General features: G+C 34.6%; 1 protein-coding gene across 2 annotated transcripts in view; it reads right to left on the bottom strand.

Moving 5' to 3' along the window:
• Window positions 1-976: 976 nt before the first annotated feature.
• LOC137246273 (uncharacterized) overlaps window positions 977-17,056 on the bottom strand; it is a 71,894-nt gene continuing 55,814 nt past the window's right edge. For both annotated transcript variants that reach the window (XM_067777391.1, XM_067777385.1), the window contains 4 exons: window positions 11,696-12,198; window positions 8,215-8,387; window positions 4,139-4,262; window positions 977-2,152 (listed from right to left, as the gene is read on the bottom strand). In XM_067777391.1, coding sequence (XP_067633492.1) covers window positions 2,024-2,152; window positions 4,139-4,262; window positions 8,215-8,387; window positions 11,696-12,198 — 929 coding nt within the window. In that variant the 3' untranslated portion in view covers window positions 977-2,023. The remainder of the gene's footprint in view (window positions 2,153-4,138; window positions 4,263-8,214; window positions 8,388-11,695; window positions 12,199-17,056) is intronic.

Below are 17,056 nucleotides of genomic sequence, written 5' to 3'. Positions count from 1 at the left end.
ATAACGAACAATTATTACGGATTTTTCCCATTTTTTTCGTAAAGATATAAAAAAATTTGTACATTGCGAGGAAGGATCTCGAAAACTTTTTATTTCTTTGCAGATTTGTTTTTTTCTCTCTAAGCTCTGTTTTATTACAAAAAGAAAAATAAGCTTTCATTCAACAAAATCGATGGACTAATACAAAAGTTATAAGCATTCAAGGAAATATATCCATTCCCTAACTGACTGATATACGCTAACTTACTGATATACGAATACTAACACATATGTACCAGTAGGGTACTTAAGTATTAAATGAATATATTTACATGAATGCTTATAAATTTTGTATTAGTCCATCGATTTTGTTGAATTAAAGCTTATTTTTTTTTGTAATAAAACAGAGCTTAGAGAGAAAACAACAAATCTGCAAAAAAATAGAAAATTTTCGAGATCCTTCCTCGCACAGTACAAAATTTTTTAATATTTTTCAAAAAAAATGGAAAAAATCCGTGATGATTGTTCGATATCTTTGAATCTGCAGGGCCTAGCAACAAGTGTAGTATGCACAGTTTATAGAAAATTTTATTACCTTTTAAAAGCTTCCAACCGTTTTGGAATTGCTCTATTCCTTCTTGAGATATACAAGATTACCTGGACCCAATTTTTTTTTTTTGGAAAAAACCGTTATTCTTAAATATCTTAAAAATTTACCATAGAATTAAAAATAACCTTGATTTTCGAAATCAGGGTGTGATTTTACATACATAACCAGTGTTATTTTATATGAGTACCAATATCGATACTTTTTCTAAAAGTTCTATCACTAATTTAGGAGATATGTTGTAAGCTCACATGATTTCCTACAAAAAGTGTAGATACTGCTGTTTTTTGTAGATACCCACAGTTTTCGTTAGGATTTGTGGAAAACATGTGTAGATACTGCAAAAGTATGAATTTAAAACCACTATAACAGTATGTCTGGTTGCTATTTTAAAAATATTTTTACATGCCTATGTGAATAACTCAAATGTAGATACCCATATTCTTTAATTTAATATTTAATTTTAATATTTTTTATCGTAGTAATACAAAATCGTAGTATATAAAAAAATAGTACTGTACAGAGGCACTACAACTTAAATTTTTAAATCTTGAAGAGCTTTAAAAGCATTTCAGTTTATTTTACCCTTGAAATGCAATGAATGATTAAGTCTAACGAATCCCAGATATACCCAAAAGTGACTTGTGAGGTTCTTGATTGTGTTAAAAATATTTTTTTGTTCAGTTCTTGTTCGCAATTAGAATTATATAAAAGTTGCCCAGATATCTTCATAACACCCTTATTGTACTTGTATGTTAGTTTGTATGCAACTGTTTTATACCAAATAGTACCAATAAGAATTAAACCTAAACGTATACGCACCGGTATCTGACTTTTGAGTTGACAGGCGTATGTTTCAGTGTAGTTGGTTGGTTTTTAATACAAAAAACGTGCTCAAATACTTTCACAAAACGAAATGACATTATACATACATATATAAGGAGTAAGCTTATGTCTCTACTATACATATATACATACATATGCTATTCGTACTTATAGTAAATCGAGATTATTATTTGTCATTATTGTGTTCTGTTAAAGTGTTTTGTAAGACTTCGATCGGGATTCATCAACATTTCGCATCTTCAATACGTTTCATTTAACATCGATTTAAACATATTTTGCTTTAACAAATATGTTACATCCATTACAATATATTATTTAAATTTGTTTTGGTTTTATTTTATGTTTAGGACACATATGAATCACAATATTAAATATTTTTTAAATAACGTCCAATATAATTCCTATTATTTAATTTTATTTAATTTTCTATTGCTTACCTCGTATGGTTTTATCAAATAAATTTGTGTGTTTTCATTTGTTTATTTCATATGCATTTTATTTCTTTACCTAAATTAGTATTTATTTTAATTATAGTTTTTATTGTTGTTCTTTTTTTTTGTCGGTTATTGGTTATTACACGTTTGCCACTAATTAATTACCGTAATCACCGATGAACGTGTCGATTATGTAGCGCTTCACTTCATTTATTGAAGTGCGTTTATTTGAGCATTGTTTTCGTTCCTGATTATCGGGCAGCACCAGCAATTGTTGTAATTCGCCCTGTATTAATAAATGATATTAAATTATGTTAAACAAATTAAATTATGTTAAACAAAAAATGTTCAACCCATTTGCCATTATCTTGTTCAAATTTCGAAATTTTATTATAAATCTTATTTTTAAATATAGACCAAGGAAATCATATAGCTTATACAACGTTCCACTAAACCCAGACAGAAATTAAGTTTTGAGTTTTTAGCGTTCGAATACCGAGGTCCAAACGCATCTTTTGATTCTACGAATATTTTTATGAACTTTTCATTAAAATCGTAAAAAGTAAATTCAATATAAAGTTGCTAGGTAAGTAAGAAAAAAATTGTGGGGGTCGCTCGGATGCCAATTGCAAGGAAGCCTTTCTCCATGACCATCCTTACTGCCTGTTTTATCATAAACATTTGCTTTTTTGTTCTGTTTATTTTAATTATTCTACGGCTGCGTAACGATTCGTGTGTGCTCCGTTACCGCATGGTTGCGGTGCAAGTTGGCGTCACTTTGATGCGGCTTTGTCATCTTGCGTCGGCTTACCTCTAATAGGAACAAGGCCATCGAAGAAATATCCTACTAATGTTTTCACACAGATGGCTTATTGAATAATAAACGCAGTTTTCTACATTAAGACGCTTATTGAGCTCAATCTTCCCTACAAAATTCGAATCTATAATTATTTCCTTAGTAGCTAATCGAATGCCTAATGAAGTCAAAAGCACAATGCAACTCTATTGGGAGCGTTCAGTTTCTTAGTTTTTGGTGTGCTTAGTGCTTAAAAATGTCATTTGTCAAAGTAAATGTCATTGTCTGCATGGCGGAACGATACAAGGTGGCGGCATCGAACAGCTGATTATAACCTTTCTTTATTTGATTTGATACATCACCTTCCGGCGCAGTACGATTTTGATATTTGTCCATTGAATTTATAAAAACAAAGTACATGGAATTCTTATTTATGTATGTAGGTATGTCACCATGCTGCCACCTTGTATCGTTCCGCCATGATTGTCTGTCATATAGTATTGCCATTTTATTCGCTTCACATTTCATCCTTCATACTTATACTATGTTCAAACAGAAAAATAAATTGAGGCTATTTCGATTTAAATTGAGTGGTGTTCATACAACTCTATTTAGCTTACACAATAGTAATTTGATAGCTGGTTGGCTCATCTCTACAGTAACAACATTTGTTGAGACTGTCAAAGTGTGCGTGGTATTAGGTGAATGGAATGGAATAAAAATATAAAACTTTGAAATTTTTGTGTGTTGTAAGAAAATGTGTTCAATGTTTTGGTTTCATTTTGATTTTCCCATCTTCTTTTTACAATCCCTACTCCAGTGAAATGAAAGACATAAAATCAGCTGATGAGATGGGCCAACCATATAGTTCAGCCATGCGTAACTGACGTTTAAATATACTCAATAAACACACTTTACAATGTTGCATTTGCAGTTTGAAACAATTTATTACGCAATTTTTTTTAAATTGGCAATTTATTATTATAATTTATTATATGACAAATTGCGTAATAAATTGCCCAAACAGTATAAATTGCCAATTTGGTGTGTGTTTGAACCTAGTATAATCGAGCAGTTACTTCTGTGTGAAAGCAAAAAATTTACGATTTCATTAGAAGGTGAAATGAGATCATTAAGTTTCTGTGTGAAAACAGTATACTATCTACTACCATATGCTTAAGCTAGCTTGCGCCAAGGTTCACTCTCATCAATGTACATATGTATGTTTCAGTTCCAACTATGCAACTATTAAATTATACAAACACCAAATAATAATGGTTTTAGATTATCTCACGTATTATCTAATACAAATTAAAAACCATAAATTTCACGAAAATAGCTTACTATTAAAACCAATGCAATAAATTCACTACTAAAAACCATAAAATGTTGCTGACAGCGCAATTTGACACCGTTGAAAAATTGTCCCATTTCCTCTACCCCTTCAATTGTATGCAATACGTGTCCCATACTCACATTAAAGCCGCGTCCAATTTCCACATCAGCATCCAGTGGCAGCGTATAAAGGCGCTTCGATACGACAAAACTATTTGTCCAGGAACAATCGACATAAATTGAAATGAAATCACCATTTTGTATGCTACAATAATTTCACGGCAGACGAAGCGGGGTGAGGCAAACAATCCATGACACGCATGAAAAATAAAAAGTAAAAGAGATAAAATTAATTTAAAAATATATAAGAAATTTAAATATGCCAGTTGACGATAAAAAAAAAAAAACATTTACATACTACCTAAATGGAAAATGGAAATATTAAATGCATAACGCGCGATAAAAAAGTTATACAACGAGGAAAAGGTTAATTTGTGCAGCAACGGTGAATTGTTTCAAAAGGTAAATAACAAAGAGAAATGATATGAAAGTGAAAGGGTCCGTCCAGTGCTTTCGTTTATTCACTGCTTCAGTGCAACTTTAGGATGTAAATTGCCGGATGTATGAATATATGTGGATTAGTGTTGCCACTGTGGAATATTTTTCCAAACCAAAAATCTTATCAAAGCGGCTTCCAAATGACCAATATTTTCTCATTATGAATTTTTAGTTTTATTCAATCTACAGACTTATAAGCTGAACAAAACGCTATGTGAAACCGACTATCTTAAATGAGCTATTACTTGCCAAAGAAGGAACAAAATGAAATTTTATGTAATGGCTTCAATACTGTGGCGAATGTTGACACCACTATGCTGTTTGTAAATAATCGCAACAAAAAATACAGCAAGCAGCGATACTTATGAATGTACAAGGAAACGAAGAGATCTCACACACACACACATATAGTCATCAGCCGAAGTAGTTATTCACACATACACACGCATATGGCTACTAGAAAAGCATAAACTACAAATATACATCTATATAGCTGGTAAGATACAACTGTTCGCGAAATTACTAGACCTTAGGAGAAATGGGTAAACGAGAAAGCCGAGAGTATAAAGGCAGCGCAAGCTAAGGAATCAGTAATTAGTTTGATTTAAATACGCTTTTGTGAAGTACGTGATATTGAGATATAATTGTACTACTCCCAAAGTAGTCTAATAAAGACCATTTTGCAATACAATATTGGAGTTATTTATTCGACAGTTCAGCGATTCGAACATTAGCAGGAGGTGTATAAATTTCAAGAAATACCCAGAATTCATTACAATACTATTGCTTATAATTACTCTCTGTAAGCTGCCCTCCCTATCCCAATATCCAATGAAAAAAAAAGGATGGCATGCCACGTGTTTCAAGAATTATGGACTACCAGCCTATTAGTTATTTTTATTTTGAGGTCGCCGTGGTGTGGTAGTAGCGTTCTCCGCCTACTACACCGAAGGCCCTGCTATCAAGCCCGGGCAAATCAACGTGAGAAATTTTGAAAAAAGTTGTTTCAACTAGAAAAAAGTTTTTTCAAAAAAAAGTTAAATCGCGGGTTTGAATAAATGAAAAAAAATTTAAATTAGAATAGAAGAAAGAAAAAATTTAGACAACTACCAAAGCCCGTTGTATAGATCCATTTCGGGAACTGCTAAATTCCTCCATCGGCAACGTTAAAGCGCTGCTGCCATAACCATTCAGATATTACAGCGGTTATTTGTTTGTCTTCCTTATTACTATTTCTATCCTTTTTCTTTCAAGTGATTTTCACAGCGCTGCGACATCTGTCGAAGAAACGATATGAATATTGAACTTGCTTTATTGCAATGATGTCATAGTGTCATATTTATTTACACTTTTCTCCGTGCTCTGGGATGTATTAACAGTTTTTGGTTGTTATACCGGCCTACAGATTTGTAAGATCGTGGGTTCGAATCGAGCGGTTCGGAGTCGGCATAAAACATCTATGTCGCGTCCCGTCAGTTTATAAGAAAAATTAAATAGAGAATGGCGCAATTTGGAAATCGCACCGAATATTTTCTTTTTTATAGAACTCCCTTCTTTTCTATCTCTTAACATTAACTTTCACTCTATCTTGATCCATGTCGAGTAAATAATTTGTATATCAATTATTTCGCCAGATTTCTACAAAAACTGCTTAATTTCTATAAAAACGGCATCAGCTATATTTTTATAGCAGTTTTGCTACCAAAAGCTTTAACTTACCAAACCGCCTATCAAAGGTATAAGAAGGTACCAATGGGCGGGCTTAGCGTGCACAATTTTTATTGATACGTAATAAGAGGGCACATCTTATCCACAACCAACGTTTATTCGATTGGACCAAAACGGCAATCATAAAATGGATACAAGAAACTCGCTGCGGATAGTCCTGTGTGGAGTAGGGGGGAAGCGCGGCTGCAATGAGTATATGCGAGTATATGCATGAACGAGGCCGTGAGAAATCGCCATGGAAACTCGGAGGCGAACGGCGAGGAAGCGCTTGAAATAATAAATTTATCATTTCTGATATCTCATTCAGCTACTCCTGATATCCGATCACGGAGCTGAAAATTTGCGTCCCATTATTTTACTTTTAAAATAAAAGACTCACTGGAAAAATGTATTTACAATTGAAGTATTCTAACAGAGTTCGTGCGTAAATTTTATATTCAGCGTGCTTTGCCACTTTAAAAAAAAATTTTTTTTAAAGTCAAATTTTAACAAAAAATCTTTACAGTATATAAGTAAATTATGTCAAAATTCAACTCCAGTAATGATATGGTGCAACAAGACACAAAAATAAAAGAAAATTTCAAAATGGGCGTGGCTCCGCCCATTTTCATTTAGTTTGTCTAGAATACTTTTAATGTCATAAGTCGAACAAAAATTAACCAATCCTTGTGAAATTCGGTAGGGGCATAGATTCTATGACCGTAACTGTTTTCTATGAAAGTGGGTGAAATCGGTGGAAGCCACGCCCAGTTTTTATACACAGTCGACCGTCTGTCCTTCCGCTCGGCCTTTAACACGATAACTTGAGAAAAAATCTATATATCTTTACTAAACTTAGTTCACGTACTTATCTGAACTCACTTTATCTATAAAAAATGGCCGAAATCCGACTATGACCACGCCCACTTTTCGATATCGAAATTTATGAAAAATGAAAAAAAAGTGCCATAATTCTATACCAAATACGAAAAAAGGCATGAAACATGGTAACTGGATTGGTTTATTGACGCTAAATATAACTTTAGAAAAAATCTGTAAAATGGGTGTGACACCTACCATATTAAGTAGAAGAAAATGAAAAAGTTTTGCAGGGCGAAATCAAAAGCCCTTAGAATCTTGGAAGGAACAGTATCATGGTATTACATATATAAATAAATTAGCGGAACCCCACAGATGATGTTCTGGGTTACCCTGGTCCATATTTTTGTTGATATCTCGAAAATGCTTTAACATATACAACTAAGGGCCACTCCCTTTTAAAACCCTCATTAATACCTTTAATTTGATACCCATATGGTACAAACACATTACAGAGTCAACCCTGGTCCACTAAGACCCACTCCCTTTTAAACAATCATTAGCACCTTTCATTTGATTCCCATATCGTACAAACCAATTCTAGAATCACCCTTGGTTCACCTTTATGGCGATATCATGAAAAGGCGTCCACCTATAGAACTAAGGCCCACTCCCTTTTAAAATACTCTTTAATACCTTCCATTTGATACCCATGTCATACAAACACATTCCATGGTTACCCTAGTTTCATTTTCCTAGGTGGTGATTTTCCCTCATTTTGTCTTAAAAGCTCACAGCTGAGAATGTTATGTTCGGTTACACCCGAACTTAGCCTTCCTTACTTGTTTAGTTTAAGTCGAATCATAGCACTCTAATATACATATATACATTTATAACAGACATCTGTTTGTATATTACATACATGCACAACTTTTTTTAATACATATTTTCTACAACTGTGCAAAAAATTCATTATTACAATACTTTTGTTGGTTTGTCCTTTTTTTAATTTTCGTGTTGAACCAAGTGTTGGAGACACTTCAAAATGACGCTCACTAACTTACTTTGTCCATCAAAACACACAAAAAATAAAATATGTTCAAGCACTTACGTAAAATCGATTCACAACTCACCTGATGGCCACTTGATGCCAACGATAATCGTATAAATTAAATTTTACTGGCAGCATTTCCGTTGTGCTATCTCGTTCCAAATACAAACGCAAACCATCCTTGCACGAATCCAAATATAAATTGTGTGTGGCATTGCGTATCGAAAAAATCGTCGTTGCGGTTTTGCTGTCATTCTGTAAAGGCAACATTGAAAGTAAAGCCCACAAAAATGTTGCATATAGATATATATGTATGTATGTATTTATTTAGGTTTACGTGCGGATGCGTGAAGTGATGAAAAACATTTTCATATGCATATGTGGTGGTATGAATGAATAACAATATTTACGTTAATAAAAACTCATAAGAAAATATTTAACAACAAAATAAAATAAACATCAAGAGAATTAGTCGATTTATGCATATTCGACTACATCGTAGAGCTACATACATACATATATGTATATGAATGCGTTGGTGTTGAAAGTTGAAAACCATCTATCCTGAAATTTATACAAGTCATAAGTAATTAACCATATCGGATACGCAGTTTCACAAAAATAATATATGCGGTTTTGCACATTTGCCTATGCTATATGTTGGCATGGTAATTTGTATGCCTGTTGCTGACAGGTGAAGTACACTTTCAGTTTTCCTAACTAAAAATGTTATTTTTATTTAACACTGTTGTCTTTCCAGAAAAAAAAATTGAACTACATATACCGATTTTCATACATATGTACATAACTAGTTACAAAGCTTTTCGAGAGCTGAACTCAGCAAAAGTCATTTTATAAGAGAATTTTTTCATGTGATATATGTAGAAAACTTTCGTTTTTATTGCAAAAATCGAAGAAGCATGTAACTAATATTTGTCTGGCCGTTCAATAAAGACCTCAGAACTTGTTTGATGACCAAACGGAAGAATCTAAATAAAGTGCCAAGACTTAAGTTTTAGAACAATTCCGTCCTCTTGGCAAATACTACAAGTTTTTGAGGAACTAGCTTAATTACTGCCTCGAGATCTGGCAGCTCTGCCGCCTCTAATAACTAGAGCCTTGACCTGGCGAACGCAAGACACGAACACAGAACTTGCTCAACCATTTCTTCCTGCAGCTCGCACTTCCTATACCTGCTTTTACTTACGAGACCTAGCTGTGACGTCAGAAGGCAGTGCCCAAGTTAGTATCGTGAGCTTAAGTATTCTCTCTTCAGAAATGTGAGCCACTTTGTGAGTCTGCACATGATCTTAGAAATTTTGGAACCCTCGCTTTTGTTCACGCCTTTCCTGCTTGATAGCTCTTATGCAGCTCCGGTCTTCTTGTAATTTCTTCCTAACGGCTTGGGCCGTCTGTTGTCGTTTCACTGAGTGTTGCACCCTTCTTCGCCAACTCATCGGCCTTTCGTTACCTTCTATCCCTTCATGACCGGGCACCCAGTATATACATATGTATGGTCCGGCTTGGGCGAAGTTTTTCCAGTGCTTCTTTGCATTCCAGAACACTTCTCGATAAAGTACTGTGTGAGGTTATTGCCTTAATCGGCGCCTGACTATCAATATATATATTGACGAGACTGCAGCTTAAGCACGCTTCCTCCAGAATTTCTACTGCTTTCTTCACGGCTATAATTTTCGTCTAAAAGGCGCTGCAGTAACGTGGCAGCCAGTAGTATCTACTTCTTTCTGGATCGACGCAAAAAACAGCAGACCCAACCATTTCCATTAATCTGGAACCATTCGTATACAAATGTATAGTATTTTCTGCCATTTCTGCACCCTGGCACCAACCTTCCGGCTCAATTGTGGCCCCAAGCTCTCTTTCGAAGCTATGGCACGGGACCATATATTCCGTTCGCCCTAATTAGATGGCGCTGTACCGCTATGGCCATATGGCCTCCACTTAAGCCTTGTTGCAGTTGCTAGCGCGATGTCTTTGGCCATTAGGTCTGCAGGTGGGGTTGGGATTCTAACAAATGGCTTCTCGCCATATTGATAAATTCATGTATCTAGGAGGCAAAGCTGGTTGCCTGATAAAAGGATTTCTTGTAGCAAAAAATACAAATGCAATTGCCTTGGTAAACTCCATATAAATATCTTTCATGAACACGAAATTATAAAGTTACTTTATATACGATTGTTGTATGTAGCGAAAGGAGAAGATTCCATCAACACGATTAGCTGAGTACCTCTACATCTAATTCTCATCCGCCCGAACCTAGTCCTGATCCATTCTAAATCTCATTCTCACACTACCCTCTTTGAAACCCTTCCCAGTCTTTCTCTAGCATCGACACTGTCACAGATACAAACAAACATGTGAAAAGTTGTAGTAAACAAACGCTAAGATTTTTTGGCTTTTTTCTATGAGAAAGTGTAATACATTGGGAATTATGAGAAACAGTTAATTTATTTACCCTAGGGGTGTGTCCACTTTTCTAAAACTTTATATTGCCTATGTTTGGTTTAAAAGTCAAACAGGAAGATAATATGCATTTTTTGCATTTTTGAAATGCACCCGTTTATGGAACGAATGCATATTTGATTTCATATTTTGCGTTTAAATTGCTGGAGTTGAAACGATAGATCGACTTCTGCTTTACAACTGATTTCATACAGTAGATACCGAGATCAGAATCAGAAGCCCAACTTATTTCGAAGCTCCGAATTATCGGATTCGAAGCCTATCTATATTCTTAGTTTATAAATACGTAGCGTCTACTTATTCCTACATATCTTCAATTTCATATATCCGTACATGCAAAGAGTAAGCCGTAGTCCAACGAAAAAAAAAATGCAGTTTAATCTGCGGTGAAATATATTTTAGGACAAAGTTCGATTAAATCAAACAAAGTCATATGAAATTTTTTTTTTTTTTTTTTGTTATCGGAAAAGTTTATTTCTTTCATTGAACATGCTATTAGTGTTATTTCAACTTTCTGCCCTTTATACATATTTCTATGTTTTAGATATTACATTCGCTTAACTTCCGAACGTGCGGTGCAGGCTGGCCAATTACGTAAGCAAACATAGACCAAATCAAATATTTGGCAATGCTTTTCATTTGAAATCAAATATTGAAGTTGAGAAAATTTAAAACTCGTTCGTAAGACCTCAACATATGAACGGTTGGGTGTTCCTTTCAAATCACCTACGAACCAGCTGCGATTTCTAAGTAAGTGTAAACAAAAGACAACTTAAAATCTATTCAATTGATAGCTTTTTCATTACGAAAATTGCTTCTTGGTATTTTGTGCGAAAGACTTAAGTTATATACAAACGACCAGTTTGGGAATTCTGGCAAACACTTTAATTCCAAGAGATTTCTCTAAAGTGCTTAAATGGAAAAATGGTTTTTGGCAAATGATACGAACGCTTAATTGTTATGCAACACTTTCTGATGTCAATAATTTACATTTAAACACAAAATTTATGCTCTGCGACCTGCTCACTTTTTCCAACTCAATAAATAAAACTTAAATACTCATACTTCAATTTACTTACTCGAACTCGCAACGTTAGCATTATCGTGAAGTTCAACGTATTCCGCCAACTACGAATGTAACCCATGTTAGCTGGTGTCGTTGAAGGTGGCAATGAATTGGCAACAGTTGCTGCTATGCGCACAGCATTTGTATTCGTCTCACCGATTTTGAGTGAGCTGCCAAGTGCAGATGCTGCGCCAGCATCAAGTATGAAACTGACACCAGCGATGGCAGCGCCTGACCCAGCACCACCAGAGTTAGAGTCAGGAGCCGAGCCAAATCCAGTGTTCTTGTTGGTGGATGATATGGCGGCGCCTGTTGTTGGGGCATTGCTTGCTGAATTAACTGCTGTTATTGTTGTTGGTAGTGCCGATGACGCTGTGTCTGTCATTGATGTCCCCACTGTAAAAGTTGTTATTGTATGTCTATCAGCTGCAAGTGGCATAACTGGTGACGATTGCAACGAAACATCTTCTGGCAATGGGTATTTTTTATAAAATTTTAATAAGTCACTTATGTCATCTGAAATATTTGGAAACAAAAGATGAGTTGGAAATTTGGTTAGCTTTTATTTGGATTTATTTGCATAAAAGTGGTGAATGAAAATAAAAATCAAGAAAAGGCTAAGATATGCAAATTTCACAAGCCATCGTGGCATTGTCTTCTGATTGAGTTGGGAAAACAGAGATCCTGCAACTCCAAATATCAAATGGCTACACATGCATGAGTGGCATGGCAAATCAATAAACGTTCGTGTGTACGTGTGTTGCGCATAGATGAAACATATTAATTTCGCCTATGTTGACTTTACTTTGCATGTGAGTGACATCCAATTGTCAAAAATGTTGATTGTGTCGAGGGAATTAAATTCTACTAGTTTTGCACAAAATCTAGGAATTGAGCCCGTAGAACCGAATGGTTCAAAAACTGGAACTTACAAGTTACACATAAAAAGGAAAGGAAAATCTAAGAACTGGTTGGTTTTATTACTTTCATTGAGCTCAAGCTCATTTATATTTAGCAGACCTGTAATATATGGGAATAAAATTTTTAAATTAACTTAGATTGCAATGAAATGTGATTGCATTTATTATAATTATAAAAGTTACAATCAAAAATCACTTCATAGTAATTGATTGTAATTGCTTTTAGTTGCATTTTAATTGGTTGTGAATAGACTGAAGCCCAACTTTAGTACTCTTTCTGCCAAGAAAAATGTGTGGTCTTTCTAATAGTAATGGATAGAAAAGGACAAATGTGATATGCTATTTTATTGATTCTCTGAATTGATTGCATTCAAAACGATTGTAATTTGTTAGAGTAAATACGAATTCAAGGTATTGCGTAACGCAACTCTTTTACGGGATGCCAACGAAATTCGTAGTTCATCCAAGCCAAATATCAATCTCACCTACCCGTTGTAAATCCTGTTTATTTAGCAGGGTAGGCTCCTACGACCCCAATTACCTCATGGAAAGAGGCGGTTGGATGACCTAGAGGGATTAATATGTTTACATTGCTACTGAAATAATAAGTCTTGCGGCGAAAAGAGGAAATACGCATTGATTTAACAAATGGAAAATATTAGCGTCCGGCACTAGACTTAACCAAATCGGTTCAATGAATACTTGAAACAGTGGCATCACTATTTGCAGCCATTTTAGATTAGTATGCGAAATACGAATTGATACACGGTTAGAAATTCAAGCCGACATTTTAGGCCATTCATCGCTTTAAGCACGATTTGAGATATTTTTCTATTAATTCAGTTTCAATTCAAAACTTATTTGAACAATTAGTCTCAAATCTTAAAATTATTTAAAAAGAAAACCAAATAAATTTCAAAAACCTAAAAGTAAAAACTTGTAGTCACTTCTGGGTTTGAAACAAAATCAAAAAGTTTCAGAAGTCTAAAAATAGAAACTTCCATACACGTCGGGGTTTAAAACGGACCCTATGAGTTTAAACTTAGTGCTGAAACACACATTTCGTTGTACATGTAAGTTGCTATGATATGTTTTGTTACACAGATGCGTTAGCTCTGTAGGTAGAGCAAGCTACTGGAAAACGTGGAACGTTGGTTCGCAACCAGGCCACTACCCACTAATTTTATTTTTTATAACTGCAAGTGTAAACTTATCTTATTTCAAATTGAAACACAGTTCCATGCATTCACTTAAAGGAAGACCGTATAATCTATATTTGAAACCAATGGTCATAATGTAGTACAAAAAATTTTTAGATTAAGGTTTAAACTTTTTACCGTGTACTCATTTCTAGATATGGCAGGACCGAAGTTTATATCAATCACGAAGAAACTTCTATGCAGAAACAATGCAATCGATAATTTAATTTATATACTAGCATATAGTGACAACTTTAAGAAGTTCGGCCTTAAAGCTCAGCAAGAGTAAAAATATTTCTCATTTCATTTTACATCCGATTTGCCTTCATGTAATTGAACCTTTTTGCTTGATGAGACATATTGAAACATTATTATTTGTTTTACTGTTTTTTTGCTTCTGCGCTTGATATACATACAAAGCCCTTTAATAGATATTTTCCTATCTGCTTTGTTTGCCATTTAGTTAGAAGCAGCTGTTAGATTAATCAAAAGCGGCACACAAAATAAAAGAACATAGAAAAAGAGGGCAATTGCTTAGATATCTCTTTAAGTAGCAACGAACTTTATTTTATTTTAGTTCGCTATTTGGGTATGCTTAGGAGAGAAAAGCACGTACTTGTGACGAGACCCTGGATTCTTTCTGAAGTTAGTGGTATGGGCAGTACTAAGGAGATGTTTGAAAAACAGTCGGCAGGACGGTACCGATGCCGTGGGTTGAGGAAAATTTAAGATTTGCCTTTTCTAATTTCAAAAGCTCTACCAAAAGTATATTTCAGGGAATACTCGAACTGCCTTGCGAACGCATACTTCGTTTTTGCTTTCAAAGAATCCCAAGAGCAGGGCAGTTCAAAAATGTGTATATTGAAGTGCAAATCATAGTACATATACAAAATTATATGTACACTGAAATTTTTTAAATTGAAAAAAAAAAAAAAAAAAATTTAATTAAATTATTTTAATTATTTAAAGAGTTTTGATGGTCCCCTGAATTAATAAATAAAAAAAAATTTTTTTTAGTGCCACAATATTTTTGAAAAAATTTTGTTGCAAATTTGTTAGTGTAAATTTGAATATCATACCGAAGGACTTTGACTTCATATGGAAGTGCTTTTTCTTTGCACTTTCATATGAAATTCAGGCCCTTTTATATGAATCGAATTTATATGTGATGGCAGATGGGAGTGCTATGAAAATTTTTTTTTATATTCAAAGTGGAATTTGTAGCTGTGCCTATTCTTCAGGGCAAAATAAAAATAAAAGTGCTATAAGTGTATAGGGGTTGAGCAGCTCGGCACAAGAGTTCTTCGAATTCAAATACAAAAGTAAACTTACTTGATTTTGTTTCTCGTCCAAGTTCACTTATCACTATTTTAGATTCAATAGACTCTGTTCTGATGTTATGAAAGCTTTCGGGATTAAATATTTATATTTCACATACTAACAGCAAATGCATACTACTGCATACAAGAGACAATAAGTGAGGTTGATCCTCGGATTAAATATACTTTTAGATAAAGCAAAATATTTTTACGTTTGCAATTTTTCATTCTGTGTAGAAGCGAAATTATGTCTGGTTTTGTCAAGTGCAGCATATGAGAAATGTCAGAGAAATATAGGGGATACGTGAATACATAAAAATCACATATGTTTGTATGTATGTTTGTTTATCAAAGTAAATGCACTCTTCTATTTCTCCAGCTCAAGTATAGAAACGCGTTTTCCCTTCGCTTGGCAAATATTTATCATCATTAATCCCACTTGCTTAACTCCTAATAACACTCGAGACACCAATCAATCAACATATTTGTCTTCATTTCCTTCAACATTCATATACTCAAACGTGGAGTGTGAATGCAACCATTAAATAAGATGGATCCTAGTCTTACTTTGGGTGGGTGAAAATCGTCTCAGTTGCTATCCAATATTCACATATAATAGAGAAGTCGCAAAATTGGCGATTTGAAAAAGTATACAATTTTGGCACTCTATATGATTTTCTTGAGAGCTTGGCTTTAAACAAAAACATCCGGAAAAAAATCTGGATATTTAAAGGGAGAAAGTTTAGTGTTGTTTCGACCTAAAGATTGAAATTGAGGACGTCTCTTGTGCCTTTGTTGCTCTAAATTAAGTAATTCACGCCTTTGATGGAAATCGATAATGCATTTAATGTCACTCATATGCTCCGTGGTCGCAGGATTTTTTCTAGTTTGCATTATTATGGCACATTTATGCGACTTTTAAGCTGTAAGGGCTACGGTCGGCTTTAGAATTTGTATTTCTGAAGTGCTTTAAATTTGTACATATTGTAACGAATTTGCTGCAATTCCTCTGCTAAGTTCGATTCACTAAACTGTTGAATAAATAACTCCAATTTGTAGCAATGCAAAATGGCCTTTATTAAAGTACTTCACAATAACACTCCAACTGTACAACGAATAGCTTAATAACCAAACTGATAGCTTAAAGGAAACTGACTTTCAAAATAATAGTGCTATTGCTCGCTAGATATCGTCTTACTCGTAACTGCTTGACAATTCAAATCAAACTGAATTCTTCTTACTCGCCTGCATCGCTTTTATAGTTTACGCTGCATACTTCTAGGCTCTTCGATTTCCAGAAGTTACTAGTTGTTTCGGCTACAAAATCGGCAGCCACAACTACGTGCACAAATTATTGCTCTCTCTTGTGACAACTCAGATAAGGTATATGCATGTGTTTGTAGTTTACAGTCTCCCGCACACACATAAGCGTATAAGTAAATTCATCGGTGTGTGACATCTCATCTCTCGCTGCCTTGTATGTAAATGTTGCTCGTCGGAATGTGTACATATATGTAGACGCAATTATTGATTCGTTTATGTAGATACATAATGATTGAATTATTGATGTGCATTCACGTCACTGCTTAGATCGGCTTAGAGCGGGCAGCACTCCTTAGTTTTGCTAATATTCGTAACACTGCCCTCCACCTAAGTCTGATCGTCCCGATCAGACAAATCTCCCAATCTAAACGCCGCTAGCATCTCCAAATGTACCACCCTTCTAATCCGTGGTTTCCCAGTGGTTTGTATGCGGTAGATGGTATCACTGATCTTCTTCACAACTTTGTACGGGCCTTCCCAACTGCACCGAAATTGGGCTGGAACACCTTTCCGCCGGTGAGGGTTGTTTAACAGTACCAAATCTCCATTCCGGAAACCTTCCGAATTATTTTCCCTGTCGTACCTGTGTTCCATCTTACTACTCATTATTCTG

Source organism: Eurosta solidaginis, chromosome 1 (genome assembly GCF_040869045.1).
Source record: "Eurosta solidaginis isolate ZX-2024a chromosome 1, ASM4086904v1, whole genome shotgun sequence".
Taxonomy (NCBI): Eukaryota; Metazoa; Arthropoda; class Insecta; order Diptera; family Tephritidae; genus Eurosta; species Eurosta solidaginis.
This window is presented reverse-complemented; position numbering and strand designations above follow the sequence as displayed.